This window comes from Balearica regulorum, chromosome 17, assembly GCF_011004875.1.
Source record: "Balearica regulorum gibbericeps isolate bBalReg1 chromosome 17, bBalReg1.pri, whole genome shotgun sequence".
Lineage (NCBI taxonomy): Eukaryota > Metazoa > Chordata > Aves > Gruiformes > Gruidae > Balearica > Balearica regulorum.
In genome coordinates this window covers 79,033-96,109 of record NC_046200.1, presented here as the reverse complement: position 1 = coordinate 96,109, position 17,077 = coordinate 79,033, and the positions used below count along the sequence as shown (strand labels likewise).

Genomic DNA, 17,077 nt, shown 5'->3' with positions numbered 1-17,077 from the left:
AATGCAAATTCTTTCATTTTAGACCAAGATAAATTCCTTAATTAGGAGGGTCATGTTTCCTAAATAGGACCTGGTATATTAGAAAAATAAGAGTAAGATGTCCTCTGAACAATGACTATTGGAGTGTGGAATGATTTTGTGTTATTTAAATTAGACTCTTCAATCTGTACTTAAGACTAGGTAAAAGTCATCTGACTTAAGGTAACACTTAAGTGACCTTAAGTGACCAAGCTTGAAGATGTGAATCAATCGCTCACATTCATAAAAAAAGAAAACTGTGGACAAAGTAAAAACATCACTTTAAATCAATTTTTCTTTGATTGGTTTTGTTTTCTTAACTTCGAGTAAGAAATGTACTTCATCCAATCAAAAGTATGCCTACGTAAGGGCAACTGCTCTGATGCTTAACAGTATAGACATAAGTTATCCCTTAGAAATGGAGAGTACTTCCACAGAAGAAGTTAGGAAAGCAAGTAAAGGCATTAATGATTAGACTTAATAAAATGTGTAGTTATGGTTGCTTGTTAACATGCAAAACTGGAATCTCTTTTTAATATTTAGGCATATTTTAAAGAATGTGATTCTTAGGAGTTTATCCTGGAGCGTTCAGGAATGAAAATTTTGGAATATATTGACAGGAATCATGACAAAATCTCCACATTTTGGATAAGGTAAATAATGTAATACATTAAAAATATTAAATGCTGGAAGCGAATAGCTTGTAAATTATCTGTTTAAAAAAAAAATCGAACAAAGTCCCGTTTGTAGTTTCACAGCAATGCTGAGTATATGCACCTGCAAGGAATAGAATTCTAGCCCAGAGCTCCCATATATATAACAAAAAGCCATCTTTTCCCTATGTCCTCTCATATTGTCTTGATTTCTTCCAAGCAATTCTGTGTATGATGTGTTATACTCGTTACACTAATGCCATCCATTTTACAAGCTAATTGCAAATGAAGGACACATATGTACCTTGTAAAAAAATTAATTAATAATCTCCTATTCATTTTTGTCCTATACATTTTAATAGATGAATGACGTATTTGTATGGATTCGAAAAAATAGCAGTACTTTGTAAGTTTCGAGTGATTGTCTGTCTGGTATTATTTGTAAATAATATAACCCAGTAATTCTGAGATAATATGAAAAGGATAGCAATGGAGGAATGATTCAGTAAGCTTGTCATTAACTCTAGAGTCCTGTTTAAAATATTGCTTAGTCTGCAAATGAAAATAAGCTGATTTGCCTTATCCTAGTTTCCGTTTGAAAATCCCTACCCACTGGTGTATAACTGCCAATCTCTGTTCAACAGAAATGCAGGCCTAAAAAAGTTGCATGGTGCTCTTACTTCGGCAGGACGGAATCTCACAGTATTTCCAATATATTCCATCCTCATGCTCTGCAATATAGCACCATGGGCTGACATCTCCATCAGGGTTCCTGAAAGAGAAAAATAGAGAGTGAATGAAAAGTCATCAAATATTAAAAAAAAACACCCACATAAAAATAAATCTCATTAAGCTTCAGTGTCATCACTATTTTTGCTCTAATACCTATCGAATATTTAAACCCATTGGATTTATATACCAAGAAAAATGCAAAAAGTGGTCAGGAAGTTCAGATAACTTTGGTTATTATAGTACACAGTAAGCATAAAATGCTAGTAAAGGCTAAAACATAACTTCCTTTTTCTTTAAATCTAAGAGGTGCAGAGCTATTTCTAGACAGTACTGAGACAGAAGAAGGTTTTCAGCCCCCACATCCTGCATACAGGTTCCTTAGATTCCTAAACTTGTTTTTTGCCTTGGTACAAAATAGTCCAGACCCCAACTTTCTGTATCTATGATGACAAAAACATTTATGCGATAAAGTCTTCTGGGAAAGACTGATGTCTCTTCTTCCCCTTCAGTAAAGCTGAATAAATCTTCTTTGGTGATCTGATATATTGATGGATGAGATAATTCCTTACGTGTCCATGATTATTCTTTGCTGTTGTGTAGCATCATTTACAAATCCATACCTAATTAGTCATTAGGTTATTTAAAGTTTTTTCCTACGTACACTTTGAAAAAATATTCACATTGAAAAGATGAATTTAAGAGAATAAATTGTTACTTTGGGCAGTTAGGTTCACCTTTCCTTGTTACTAGGGCCAACTGCAATCATGTACTTTGGTATGAATTCTACTAATGAGACACCCCTACACCAAAATGTCAGTTCAGCTTCATGTTGTCATTCGGGCACAGTAAGAACTCTTTGTGGGAGATCCAATTTTAAAACTGTTGGGGATGGTTTTTGGTCAAATAACAGAATCCTGAAGAGAACTGGTGGGTTGAGTTCAATGTAGCTGACTAAAATGCTGCTAGTTAGTCTTTCAAACAGACTAGTAAAAGTAGCAGATGAGGAAAGCCTAAGGCTAGTGGCTAAAGAAAGTAGAAGACTAAAATCAAGGAAAGCTTGTACTCGAAATCACACAATTTTCCTTGTTTTCACAGTTATGGAAATTTTGGCTTTATACCTGCATGACAGAAATCAGATGTCTGCAACTGAACCATGGTAATGGCACTCCACATACAAATGCCTTAAAATCCAAGGAAATTGCAGAGAAATGTGATGAATGCCTTTAGAAACCTTTGCCTTGAACCTCAAAAGTGCATACAGTTAGAAAACAACTGAGTGTCTTTCAAAATCTCCAAAAACTTCAGTCTGCAAAATTTTGTTATGGTTGAAATGAGGTTTAGTGGAACGTTATGAGGCATTTCCATCTTAACAGAGTGTCTTGCAGTAAACAAAGAATTCCAAGTAAGGACCACCCATGGAGAGATAATATGCTTCTGATAAATGCTTTAAGTGTAAAATTAGATTATTCAAATGTTGTCCCTAAAATTGAGCCTCAAAGCAATTTATTATGACTTAAAAAAGCCTTGTGAGATACATGTTGCCTCTGAGAAGGGAAGATCAACTTGTCCGTTGTCACCAAGCAAATGAATGGCAGAGAAAGAGCTAAACCAGAGGTACCTTCACTCACAAGGCCTCAACAAGATTTGCATGCTAAAGACAGCCTCTGACACTCTTAAAACAGTGACTTTCCAAGCTTTTTTTCAACAGAATGTGAAGTTAAAAAGCATCCATTACTTAGGATTATCACCCCATACAACTGTGAGAATATTCCTGGGCCAAGTGATACAGCATAAGGAAGGAAATGGCTAACCTTCCGGTCAAACTCCGTATCAAAGAGGATAATGTAACACCTAGCAGATTGAGGCTAAAAAGCTGTATTTGGTAATCGAGTAATTTCTCAGGCTTACATACTAGATTATAGGCTTCTTGCTCCTTGTAACACCAAATTCTTATATGCTAAGCAAAGTGAGACTCTAGTAAGGATTACCTGAATACCGGGATAAACATTCGGTTTGTTACGCACATTTTTGCATAGCTTGTACATGTTTTGCTTTGTACTAGCCTAAGTATTAGCCAGAGGTGACCGCCAAAAGACCGTAGATAAGACTGTAGATACAGTCTATCTAGGATGTTGCCACACAGCAACAATCAAAATTCTTGATTCTGCTATTTGTTTCAGAGATAATTCAGTGGCCACTAACCTTTTTATAGCTTCATATCAGTATGCATACTGAGAGACAGAGCTCTCTACATGTCATGAGAATTGTTATGCACTTGGCGGTGTTGGGCTGAGGGAGGCTGTGAAGTTGGTGTGAAATGTTTTTGATAGGAAGACAGTCCTTCTAGTGCTCACATGTCAATCTGATACTAGACAGCTTGATGGGTTTATTTGTTTTCCAGGACATTTTCTAAAGAGAATGCTCAACTTCTGTGGAGTTTCTCTTGTAGGTGGTCTTGTTTTTTTTGCTCCTGTAAGATGCTGAACTGATTCAAAAGAGAGTCAATTCAGAACTTGGCAATAATGCTTTCTCCTTCTACGGCTGAAAACAGAGTCCACTGGTGCAACATACTGAACAGTGTTATTCTGAAGCACTGCTGCAGCCACTGGAAAAGATCCCGAGCAAGTCTTTTTCTTCCCTGTCCTTCACCAATGTTCTTCAATGAGAAATATCGACCTGAGTCATCAAAGATTCTGGAAATGTCACTGACTCCTTTCATGAATGTGCTCATGTCTGCTGCATGTCACAAGACCTCTTTTCTGTGCTTTCTTACTCTCTATTAACTGACTGGCTCTGTCTCTCTCATATTTTCTTGAATGTCTATTTCTGATTAAATATGGAAAAGTTCTTGGATCAAGAACCAGGACCTATGTTTGTGAGATAGCAATTGTGCTGAGCTCCTGCATAGTAATTTTGCCTCATTTATCCCGATTTATATCGCTTACAGTGAAATGATTTCAACATGAAGGTGGCAAGTGTATAGGCTCTACCCTAGAAAGCCTATAACCTGCTAAGTAAAGGCATTTTCCAGGAAAACTGAGGTGTGGGTTGAACCTTCTCACGAAAGAGATATTAGAGCTTTTCTTGCTATGCCCCAAGTAACTCAATTCTTAATCTCTCAAACACCTCTGTCCCCATTACCCAGTGAGTAAGAGACACTACTCAACTTTATATGCATCCTAGATGAGTTGGTGATTATTGCTGTTTAAGGAATGTATCTATCGGGTTATCCCCCCACCTATTTCCATAGCAAGTATAGATGGGCATAAAAACTTAGAGGGTCAGTCCTGCAAAGGCAGAAGTGCATGCAACTTCCCGATGCACATCATCAGGAAGTTAAATGTTGCAGGTTGAAAAGAGCCTGCAGAGCCTAAACATCTCTGAACCTTGGTTGTTATTTGGCTCCATTTAAGTTTTGTTCTGAGTTCTATCCATAGCTATGGAGGACTTATCTAGAAGGCAAGGAAATGAAAGTGGATCTGCTGCAGCTTGAGCTGGCAACCACTGGCAATTGAGCTTCTGAATTCAAATAACAACTCTAAGTCACTGAACAGCTCATGTTCACTGAGAATTTTTAGTGACTATATAACTTTCATTAGCACAAAACTCGGAAACATAGTGTGTAACAGAACCAGGCTTGTGGGTGAGGATAAAAACCATAACGTACCAGAGACTCCTATAGACATTCAGTAGTGCTTCTGTATTTCTGACCTGGGTAATTTTTTTTTTATTATCTCCACCTTTTCATTTAAGTAGTCTCTAGTCTTTCTCCGTCATGCCAAGTTATATATTGGATAGATGATATGGACTTTGGATGAGAGCTGGGTTGAAGAAGTTATTCTACTAATGGTACTTGCAGATCCAGGGTACTGATTACAGGATAAAACAAAACCTGTTAGATATCCATGGTTCTGACATTCTTCACTGTGTGACAGGAAGTTTCCTAATTTTGTGTCAACTGTTTAAAGTAACACTGGGTATACAGGCAATGTTAGTAGCAATGAGATATTTCTTACCTGCAGTAGTTATGCTCTCCAAGCCCTCCCTCCCCATTGGGATATTTCAAAGTATTATAAGGATGCTCAAAGGTCTCATTCCAAAAAAGACAAGGTTTCCCTGCATATTGGGAGGTCTGGTTCTGAGTGCCACGATAGTCAGCCCCATTTGCTGTATAACACTCTGGGAAGAAATGGAAATGGAAAGAGAGAAAGAATGTATGTACGTTTAGTGTTTGGTTGTTCTTCCCTTGCCCTCCACCCCATCCCCAAGAGACCATGTTTCCTTTCACTAACATGTTTCCTGCACTTTTTAGGCAACTAAAGATGCTGTCTGGGATTGAAATTTTCTCTCAAACATCTACTGAAGAGATTACGATTTCATTATCTTACTAAACAATGTACAAGACAGTTCAGTCTGAAGAATGGGTAATACAATTAACATGCATTTTCTGAATAAGTATACTACATTTTTTTGCTGTTTACCCCATGTTTTACTCATTAGGATGAATATGTAAATTGCTAATTTTCCAAAAATTAAATTAGATTATGTTATCAGTCTGCCACTTATCAGCATACTACCCAAAATCTCATGCCAGTTTAACTAAAGTTGTCAATATCTATCTGTACTTTATAAAGCGAAAAGATTTTCTAGGCTTGGATCTTACAAACATTTACATCCTGATTTAGAATACTTCTTAGGCATTTTTCTTCTCTGGCCTGAATTGCCTTAGAAAGGGACCTCCTTCCTCCTTCAGTAGAGTACAATCATGCTACTGTGATTTGCTACTAAAGCATTTATGTTTTCAGATGAAAACTTACAGGTCGGTATTCTTCTGCCTCGCTCATATTTTCTCCCTTTTATGTTTGTTTTCTTAGCTTCCTAATAGCAAGTTAGACATCAAAGCAGAGAATGATTTCTCTAGTCATTAAATACACTATCCCCTTCTCAGCTGAACTACGAATCTCATGCTGCCTGGCTTTGCTGTGTCTTATTAATGACATCTTCTGATCAAATAAACATTCACATGCATGAACAATTTTACCTTTACTAAAAATGCAAAACATTTTTATAAAATTATGCACTGTGAGGGTGACAGAGCACAGGAACAGTTTGCCCAGAGAGGTTGTGGAATCTCTGACCTTGGAGATACTCAAAAGCCATCTGGACATGGTCCTGGGCAACGTGCTTTAGGTGACCAGGCCTGAGCAGAGGGGCTGAACAAGATGACCTCCAGAGGTCACTTCCAACCTCAACCATTCTGCGATTCTGTGGTCATCTTCCAGAAACAGTCATTTTAATTAGTGTACCATAAATAAGTCCATCCTGTTTATAATTAATACTTGGTAACATTTATCATCCATGCATGTATTTTAAAATAGTATTATAATACGACAGTCCATGACAGAATTAAAACTGCTGCGTTACACTGCCGTAAAAATTTCTTACTACTGAATAGCACTGCTGAGGAAAGTCACAACTGCTTCCTGCTAACTGCAAGCTGCACAACCTCCAGTTTTATCTGATAGTACTCTCTGTAGAAACCATGTAACAGCTGCAGCTATGTTCTACTGCCCTGAGGGAAAGGGAGAGTGCTCTGAAGTCAAGTATGCTGATCTCAGGTGTCCCTCATGAGATGCACTTTACAAAACAAGGCTAGAAAGACCTGTGTGGCTGCAGTTGGAAGAAGAAAAAAAAACCCACCCCCAGCTTAATCCTGATATTAACAGTACACCTTTTTTTTTGTATTTAGAAATACCGTGGGAGAAGGGAAAATGTATTATTAAAACCATGCCTTTGAAATTAGTTTAGTCTGGGCCATTATAACCATTTAGTCTGGTGCAATTATAACAATTATTTCACAGTTTTATTACACAGGAGGCGAAAGCTGATGTTTTTGTGCCTTCACCGCACATTTTCATGCCTAGGCAAGTTAGGACTTCTATTAAATGGAATTTTGTTGCTGAAGGCACACAGAAGAGCTGTCTGCACAGCCATTAATGTATACGGCTATCATCCATGGACAGAAAGCTATCTAATTTAACATAAACAAGCCTCAAGTCAATACTTCTCCTTACTGTAATTTACCTGACTGCCTTAGCCATGCAGGTGAGCTACATACATTTACTTGGAAATGCAAATCTGAGTTTCCAGTATTCAGGCCACTGCACATATTTGCATAAACATACGAAAAAAAAACCACTTTGAAGTCACCGCAGTGTTGCAACTTTCTTCAATACCTTTCTTGCTTTGCAGTTAATGTAAAAGTTTTTCTGTCATAGCTGAAAAATATAAACTGATGAATTTGGCAGAAAAAGAGAGGAAAACGTAATCAAACTGGATAAACAAAATAACATACAGTATAAACCAGCAGTTATGAGAAATGATAAACACATCCAGAAAGATGTCTACTTTAGCTTAGTGCTATTACTTTTTCTGCTCCTCACTTCTAAATGAGAAGCAATATGTACTAACATCTACTCAGAAATGCAAGGAATGCTACAATACCTGAATGTAACCTGGCACACAGACTAAACTGAAGTTAACATCAGCCCATTCTAGGATCTGCTAAGACTGGCCCATGCTTTAACTTGCAGTAGCAACTGCCTTTCCTTTTCATGTCAGCTTTTTTTTTTTTTTAAATAGATTTTCTTCAAACTTCATTGCATAGTACTTTAAGGACATTGCACAAAGGGAAGAGTCAGACCTCTCGCCATTCCTCTTAGCTGTAGCTTTTTGTTCCCAAGACAATACTTAGCTGTAACAGTGCCTCCTGTGTTCTTTTGCACTACCAAGAGATTGGGGAAAAATGTGCCAACTCAGTTGTACTGAAGCTCTCCTGGCTTTGATAGCATCTAGATGTGGAAGGGGGAGGCAGTGAGCTATGACACAAAATCATTGATTATCCCAGAAAAACTGAAATGAAAATGTTAAGTGATGGAATTTAGTAGCTGTTATCAAATGAAATACATACCTTTGTGTGTTACAGAGAGTTTGTTAGGAAATTTTAATTTTGTTAATGACTAATAATAATTTTGCCATGGCAGTGAAGTGCAATCTTTTCAAGGAAATATTGTCATTTAAAAATCAGGTCCTCGGCCCTACATTCTTTTACCTTGAACAATCAACTTTGAGATCTGCTGAGAAACATTTTGTACAGTTTTCTACAAAATTCCTAGTAACATGGATACAGATCCCCCAGCATGTTCAGTGTCTTGGCAGTAAACAGCTGAATCCTTTTATTTATCACACACAGTGATTTCACCATATTTTGCTGCACGACAGCCAAGACACTACCTTAGCAATCTCACTATGAAATTAATATTCCCAGGGTTTTGAATGTGCAAAGTGAATGTATCATCTGCAGACAGACCGCTGTTCTTCTCCATTTCAAATCCATAGGCTGCACTTTAAAGACAAAAGTCCTAAGAGATTCTGGAGAAGAGGAGGTTAGAACCTCTGTCCTTCTTTTTGTCTTGCACCACTGGTGCAATAATTCTGTGAAAAGATGAGCCTAAAAACGGTCAGCCAGATTTGTCTGCACAAAACTAATTCAGAAGAGGTCATCTGAATAAAATAGTCAGAAAAGAGTGGACTGAACACTATTGGTAAAACTCTTGGGCTTACTCAAACTACCTGATTTCTCTTTGGTAGATTATGATCATGTAGAAGGGAGGGGGGAAAAAAATAAAACAACCACTGACAACCACCTTCCTTTACTGTTCTGGCACCCACCGGATCCGACTGCCTTATGTTGGTTGATACTTCCATGTTCCTTTAGGCTATGAAGCCCTTCGCTTGGAATCTAACTACCATCAGAACAGTGACTTGAGGAAATTAATACCAGTTCTGTGAAATTTAGCAAGCCTTATTCCTTAAAGTTTTGTGAGACTGTGGTATACTATGGCAGAACTTGCACTGTGTCCAAGTCCTCTCCGGGTGGCAAAGACAGCAAGGGAAGAACAGGCACTTTGTGTAGGCTAAAGCTGACAGCTTCCTAGAAGACATCAGAGTGCCACTGTGCTTGACAGATCTGTCACGTGGTTTCTCTTCACGCACCCAAGGCTCAGTTTAAACTATCCTGTTGACCATAAACCTATATTAAATCTTTAGCGGTTTAGACAGTACATGGAGAAAGCTGTGACCATTTGCATCTTGAAGTCTCCAACATCTTCATATTTCTAAGATCTTAGTCAGCTGGGTTTCAGACATAGTCTGAAGTAGAGGCTTGTATCAAATCCACGATTAAAATCAATGTCTGTGATGATTTCACTCTTTTAACTGCCTGATGATCCTGTTGCTTCTATTGTTTTGTGGGGATGTCTGCAAACAGAATTAATCAGAGACAGAACTATTGCAGTGGTTCACTCATGAAAAGCTGAAGGTTCCAACAGGTCCTGTTCAGGATAATGCTTATGAGCCTTAGTGAGAAAACACGGACAGCAGTGTGTGATCAGGGCTGTTTTGCTTTCAACATATCAGGCGCCATGGTTGACAGAAAAATAACTTTTAAAATAAATGAATACTGAGAATAGATAAGTTTGTATTGAGTGGCAACTGCCAGAAAGAAAAATCAGAAAATAAGCCTGGGAATGGTTGTCCACTATGAGTGAATGCTCAGTATGTGATACAGGTTCACAATTAGTTTTATTAGAGCCAGATCAACATTTGGAAGATCAAACAGCAGCTGTACTAGAAATTTTTTCCATCTGTCTCGGTTTCTTCTTCGATGTAGGGACCTTACAATGATCATTTATGCCTTTGTTTCTTTGGGACTGTATGGCTGCCTGCACTCCACATGGGCGCCACTTCAGGATCATTTGAAAAATTAAGGTAGTGCAGAATATAACTGACTATTTTACTGAATGAAGCACTGGTGATAAAGTACTGACATTTTAGAGTCTGCATTGGCTTCCAAATAATTTCTAAGATGGACTTCTAAATATTGATTTTAATCTCCTAATCACTAATGGCAAGAGGCCCAGTTACCTGAGAAACTCTAATTTCATGCCACATTACCACAGACAAATAATACAAGTATTTGAATTTCATCTGCAGTCTTTTCTGTACAAATGAGACAAACAGCAAAGAAAACAGCTATCTACTTCTCAAACAGTCTTCCTTTTCTGGCTGACAAGTAGGAAATCTTACCAATCTTCTGAGCATTCTTCAAAATTTGTATTTTCTCAAAGACATATATTTAGTGACATTACAAATTGCAGACTGAAGAGATGGAGGTTTCAGGATGGTTTCAATGACTTCTTAGAGCACTCTTCTAAGTTTGGGACACGTACATAGCTTTTGAGACTGAAAATTCAGAATGACTAACTTGTCACTATTTCACTGAAAAAAATAAAATTACTCGCTTTATTTTTTTCCTTTAAATTCTGGAAGCTACTGGGAGTGCTGACTAGTGGCTGGAGAGATTAAAGGTTGACAACAATTAGCAACCAGAAATTAGCCTACCCAGGCCAGAAATTATCCTACTAGCTACTGCCAAACAAGAAGCAAGGTTTTCTTTTTAAAATCTGCAGATTAATGAAAGGCAAATGAAAGTGGCTGCTAGTTAAATCTTGGGTTTCATTACCATGGTGTGATAGCCAGAACATTAAATGTTCTGTAAGGCTGGAGCAAGAAATAAAGGTTCCTTGAATTTACATGCTATAACTGCCTGCTCAGTCCTCACTTGTTTTTCTTACAGCCTGTCACAAGAGTCAGAGAAGTGCTTACGCAGAATATAAGGATATGGAACCAAAGGTGCCAGGTCCGATAATGACTAGGTGTCAGTTGCTCAATGCATGTGCTTGCATAGCATTCTAAGAAGAGTTTTAAGTCATTTCCATTCTACCTAAACTGTTCTCCTATTTCTTGCCAGAGATTGCAATTTAAGCACTCCTCCTTAAATGAAAGCACTGTATCTAGGTGCAGATGGCAACAGTTACAGGCACTAACCAGATGCTGCAGTCTCTAATTTGATTGAAAGGGTATAATTAGACAGCAGAAACACTTCAATGAGAGAGTAATGCACAGAGGAAAGGACAGAAACCACTTAACTGATGCCAAGATACCCCAGCAGTAACAGAGGCAGGGGCCCACGGATGGAAGGGGCAGAACACCAAATTACCTTCTTCAGATGAGAACATTTTTGTTTCCCTATGGATGCGAATAGGGATTCTATTATCATAGGTTGCCACAGTTCTTCATGTGGGAACACTGATTAAAACCAGAAGAAGCTTCAGGAGATCAAAGAGACAAATATGGCTTCTGTGGTCATTATTAAAAATATTTTTAGCAGTGCAATGGTTTTCTTTGAAGATGCAGTTTTATCGATAAAACCAAAAAGTTAATTTGCATACAGTCATATGATTGGTCAGAAAAAATAATCTCATTCCATATTATAATACAAAATAAATATTTTTCAGGAAGTATAAGGCTGTTTTAGACCTACCCAAGTGAAAAACTAGTGTAGGATTTTTACATTTCAGTACTTTACTATTCCAATTAATACTAATATAACAAAAGCCCTTATCAAAACTATATCAGGCTTGAGTGCGTATACTGTAACAGTAAAAAACCCCACAACCCAACGTTTGTTACAAACTACAGAAAAAAACTCAGGAAAGAATAATCTTTCTTTAAAATCGCAATTTTCAAAATTGCTAGAAAATAACTCCCCATTTGGTAAATCAGCCAGTTGAATTCTGATCTGATTCTATGAGAGCATTTGGTTAGCTGATCATTTCTCCTTTGCAGTGTAGGGGCACTGTGCACGCAGTTTAAAAATCCTCTCTCTCTCATTCTACGTATCCACGCAGACACACATATTATTTTTTAAAGTCCTCAAATGCAGTAATTTTTGCTGATCAGAACTAGATTCTTATTTAGCGTTGGTCCAAACCAGAGAGTAGTCACAGTGAATACTAACCTGACATTTGATCAAACCTTGACTTAAGCATCCATCTGCCCTGTAAGAATGTACATTCCTGGGAATGTACAGACATGTGGAGTTCCATGCTTGTGCTCCCTGGCAGTGTGTGTTGTTACATATGTGAACTTGCTATTCTTGTGAAATTTTGATTACTAACCCTCAATCTAATCATTTTTTCATCCCTTTTCCTTTTTCTTCAAAAAAAATTTAAAAAAAAAAAAAAAAGAAAACTAAATGCTATCTATCTGACTGATCTGACGGGCCAGACCCTTTCTGGAATATGTTGGAAGAAGGTAAATTAGGATATGAGCATGAGAGCCAGTTACCATTATTTCTAATGCTTAAAAGTATGTATTTTGTACCTGTTTTCTTTTTCTTCGTCCAATGTAAACATGCTATATTAGCCATAGCTTTGCAGCTGCTGGCTGGTCCTCAGCCGCAAGATGCAAACACACTTGCTTGCCTTGTGATTATCACTGGAAGTAAGAATGCATGATGTGGCCCCATAAGAATTTCTGTTCCTTAATACACCCATTTGTTTTCTTTCTTTGTGAAGTTTTAAAACTGTTCTTCCATTGTCAAGCGTGGCAGACTGAATCCCTTTGGAAATTTTATCAGGATGGGCCATAGCCACTGTGTGGATGGAGGGAGTGGCCAATTGCACAACCATTATGGTGTGATATGACAAAGAGTGCAAATTTTGCAGCTGGCAGCATGTAATCCCTGCCTCCCTCCCACTTCTTTGGCTCCATCCTGCCTAAATCCATTCACATAACTCTGGATTTTGAGTTACACTCTACGCATGTACAAGCACGATATACTGAAGTGTCTGACTATTTCATTTTCTGTCTGTCTGATTAGAAATGCTTTTTCAACTATTTCCATTATGATTTCTTAAGGCATACCGAGTAGAACTGCTTCTCTGAATCAGCAAGACATAGGCCGAAAAAGATGACAAGAGATGCAAGGTTTGTGAGAGAAAGCTGAAATAGCAGCTCAAAGGAAAGACTCAGCTGGGAAGAAAACCATGGTGACCTAGTATTGCTAAATGGAAAAAAAAGAAAAACAGAGAAAGGAAAAGGAGACTGATAATCATACACATTTCTGATGGGGAAATTAAATGAACACTATAAATACAGAAACTAGAAATGAGAACTTACTGCACCGAGTATATAACATTTGTCCATTGAAACTAACATTTGTCGAAGGCATTTCCAACTCTTTGGCCTTGTAACACAAAACTCACCAAATTTAGACAGTCCTTTAATGTTAGGCAATCTATTCACCCATCTCTTATTTCTGATTCACTTGAGAAATGTGGTATGAAAGTCTGAATGCTGCGAATGTCAGTGTTTGGATTAAGAGAAACCTTTAGACGTCACACAGCGAAGCAGAAACATTCTGTGAAAAGCAGCACGGTACTATGTACAAAAATGACTGTTAACTCACTCTGATTTCTGACAATTTGACTCATTTTTCATAAAGCAATTCCAGAAGTTAAAGTTTCTCTCTTAGCAAATGATGGTGTGACGCAGCCTGTATTCTGACTGCATTTTACAATACACTTATTAAGACATGCATTTGATAAAAAGTAATAGGCATTAAAAACATACCATATAACAAACTGCCTTACAAAAGAAATATTACTGTTTGTCATTTCAGAATTCTGCTAGCTTCAAGTGCAACCTGACCCAGCTGATCCCATTTCAGTCCTGTGGGATTAAGGGTCAAGAAGAAGATCCTGAGGTATGGTTTGTGCAGATTATCAACTCTGCAGATTTAATATATGCCATCCAAATTACAGGTCCTTGTTGAAGTGTAATTTGCATTGTTTCCAGGTTCTTTAGCAAAAGACACATAGGTGACAGTGCTTTCTAGATCCATTCTCCTTTGCTACCCCTTCACTTGGAGGCATTATATATTCTTCCTCCCACCCCAGCTGCTTGTGCTCATGCATCTCTGTCCCCTTCAGTGGCCACCAGTGCATGCAGTTAGAAGTTGGCTAGAGGATGGAAGTGCAGGTGCATAAACAGACAGAACGCTCTCAATAGCCTATGAACCAAACACTCACACCGGGACATATCCTCCACTTGCTGTCACGAAGCCTGTTGTGAGGGATATGGTCACATATGGAGCTTTCTGTCCACAGTCACAAGACGACATTCTTCAACTTAAGCAAAGGAAGGAGTACCTACTGTGTGCACCAAACATGTCCTAATGCTACTGGGAACAGACTGTTAGACATGGTCTAGATATGTCCTTGTCTAGGCAGCCCTCTACACACTTACCTAAAAATACTCTTATGTTACTTGAGGTAACTTCTGAGAAGTTATGAAATTTACCTTTGGAGTTCTCTTTCTGATAAAAGGCTTTTTTCCCCCCGAGAAAGTCTATGTAAGTATTTTCCAAATCTAATCAAGTGCATCTACAAAAACTTGATGACCAAAAATCTGTTCTTAGCAAAAGGAAGTAGAGCAAATTCTATATTACAAAGAATAATAACGATTAGAATATGCAAAATGTATCCAGGAGGACCATGCATCCATTGGCTGAGACACTGATCGTCTGGAACAGCCACTTCTGATCTTGCAAAGCAGGGCCAACGTTTATCAGAGGAGAACCGTAGTACTTGAAAACATCAGTAACAACTGAGATGAGGACAAAAGGGTGCAGAGAAATTTTAAGTGAAAAACCACACTAACAGGTAGCAAAGCTTCAGGCTTCCCAGATTCCTTGGCTGAACGAGAACCTGAATGGTCAGAGTCGTCTGTGCTTGACAGAGAGCACCATGCTGCAGGCAGGCGAGATGGCCACCCTCCAAGCTCTGGCTCTGCAGCCCCGATTCTGCCCTGCTGCCACTGGTTACTTAATTTCCCAGTGAGTAAGTGTACCCACGCCCCGCACTCCCCTCTCCCTGCAGACGCCTCTGTTCCGCAGATCTAGCTAACAAACCACTGTGACAGAGAAACACGCTGCTCTTCCTCTTACCTCATGCCTTCATAGTTTTCCAAGCTCCCAGCTCAGCGAGCACCGGGAGATCCTCAAATACCCACAACGCTGCAAAGTGCGCACGAAAATACGCCCCGCATGTTCTCACGAGCAGCTTCGAGCCCTGCTCCGACCTGGCGAGCAGGAAGGGACGTCGTCGCCACTTCGAAGACGTGCTGTCGGGCGGCAGAACCCTTCCGCGGCAAAGTGCGCGCCAGCTGCAAGTCTGCGGAGTTCGCGGAGAGCCTGCCCAGCTCCCTCGCCGCTCAGACCTGCGAGGAGACTGGGGAGCAGCCCCAAACGCGACCCCTCTCCCGGCTCCCCGCGACGCGTCACTCACCGGAGAGAACGGGCTCGCGGCAGCAGCTCAGCGCCAGCCCTGAGAGGGCCAGGACGGCGGCGAGGGCGGGGGGCTCCATGGCCAACGGCCGCCGGGCCGCACGGCGCTCGCAGTCGGCAGCCCCAGCGCTCCGGGGGCAGAGGTGGTCGCGGACGGCCGGGAAGAGCGTAAAGTGCGGGAAGCGGCGGCCCTACAGCATGTGTCCTGTAACTGCGCCCCGGCGAGGTGCCGAGTGGCAGATGAGGGATCCTATTACCAGCCATGTGACAGGAAAGGATAGAGACCAACATCCCAACCTGCTGCAGCGCGGGACCGCACAACTGCTGCTTTTACATTTGACACCGACAGGTTCGGGCTGCCGGTGCTCGCTCCGGGGCTACCACAGAGGCTCCGCGGAGCCCCCCCCGCAGGCAGGGCCGCCCCGCCGCCAGCGAGGCAGTGGCCCGGCGACCCCCCCCCCCGGCCCCCCACTCCTCCGCCGCAGCAGCGACCTATGTCTCGCTCTCGACACTCCCCTCTGCCCTCTCGCACCCAGTCCCCCACTGTGGCCGCGGAAGAGGCCGGGCAGGAGCACGACAGCCCCGCGGCCTAGCCGTGGGCTCTGCCTGCGGCCAGGAGCTGTCGCGGCCCCGCGCTCGCCCTCCGCCAGGCTGTGGTCCCGCGGGTGTTGTCTGCCAGCAGACGGGAACGCGCAGGTGCTGCACGTCTCTCATCCCTTGAAGCGGGGGCGGGGGGGGGGGGGGACGGGGGACGGACCGGACCCACAGGAACAGAACGCTACAAACTTCGTCCGAGTCCCGTCCAGCTCCTGCCCGCGCACAGCCACTGTGCGCGGGCACGGTGGGGGCACGGGTGCGCGCCAGAAGCCTGCGCTCGAGCAGCGCCTGAGGGATGCGGCCGCGAGCGGCTCCGCGGGCGGCCAGGGGCCAGCGCCCCACGCTTCGACTTAGGGGGTCGTTCTAAACCCGTGAAACGGCACCCCCCGCCCAACAGAAACGACCGGACGGTGGGGCCGTGCCCGTGCGGCCCGCGCACGCAATGCGCTGTGAGAAAGCACCGCGCGCACAGCCGCTTGGCGGCCGCGTCGCCGGCCTGCGGAGAACGCCCCCCCCCCCCCCCCCCGAGCAGCGTGGGCTGCGTCCCGGCGGGGGGCGGAGCTGGCGGACGGGCGGGCGCGCTTCGCGCGGGCACGGGCAGGGGCACGGGCACAGGTACTGGCGCAGGGTCTGACACAGATGCGCGTGGACACGCAGAGACAGACGCGTGGGCGCGCACGGACACACACAGACACAAGACGTTCACGGAGGGACACGGGCACGCAGAGACACAAGGACACGCGCGTACACCCATCCAGACACTTGGACGCACACGCGGACGCAAGGAGACGCACATACCCACAGCGATACGAACACGCAAAGAGAC

At 41.6% G+C, this 17,077-nt stretch overlaps 1 protein-coding gene across 4 annotated transcripts in view; it reads right to left on the bottom strand.

The window, feature by feature from the left end:
- Positions 1–16,690, bottom strand: part of KREMEN1 (kringle containing transmembrane protein 1) — a 35,204-nt gene extending 18,514 nt beyond the window's left edge. For 2 of the 4 annotated variants that reach the window (XM_075769879.1, XM_075769878.1), the window contains exons 1-2: positions 15,656–16,018; positions 1,352–1,443 (exon numbers count right to left, since the gene is read on the bottom strand). In XM_075769879.1, coding sequence (XP_075625994.1) covers positions 1,352–1,443; positions 15,656–15,945 — 382 coding nt within the window. In that variant the 5' untranslated portion in view covers positions 15,946–16,018. Of the gene's footprint in view, positions 1–1,351; positions 1,444–5,419; positions 7,615–15,655; positions 16,019–16,440 lie in introns of those variants that run through there. The other 2 variants (XM_075769881.1, XM_075769880.1) reach the window with 2 other exon arrangements.
- Between the last annotated feature and the right edge of the window lie 387 nt (positions 16,691–17,077).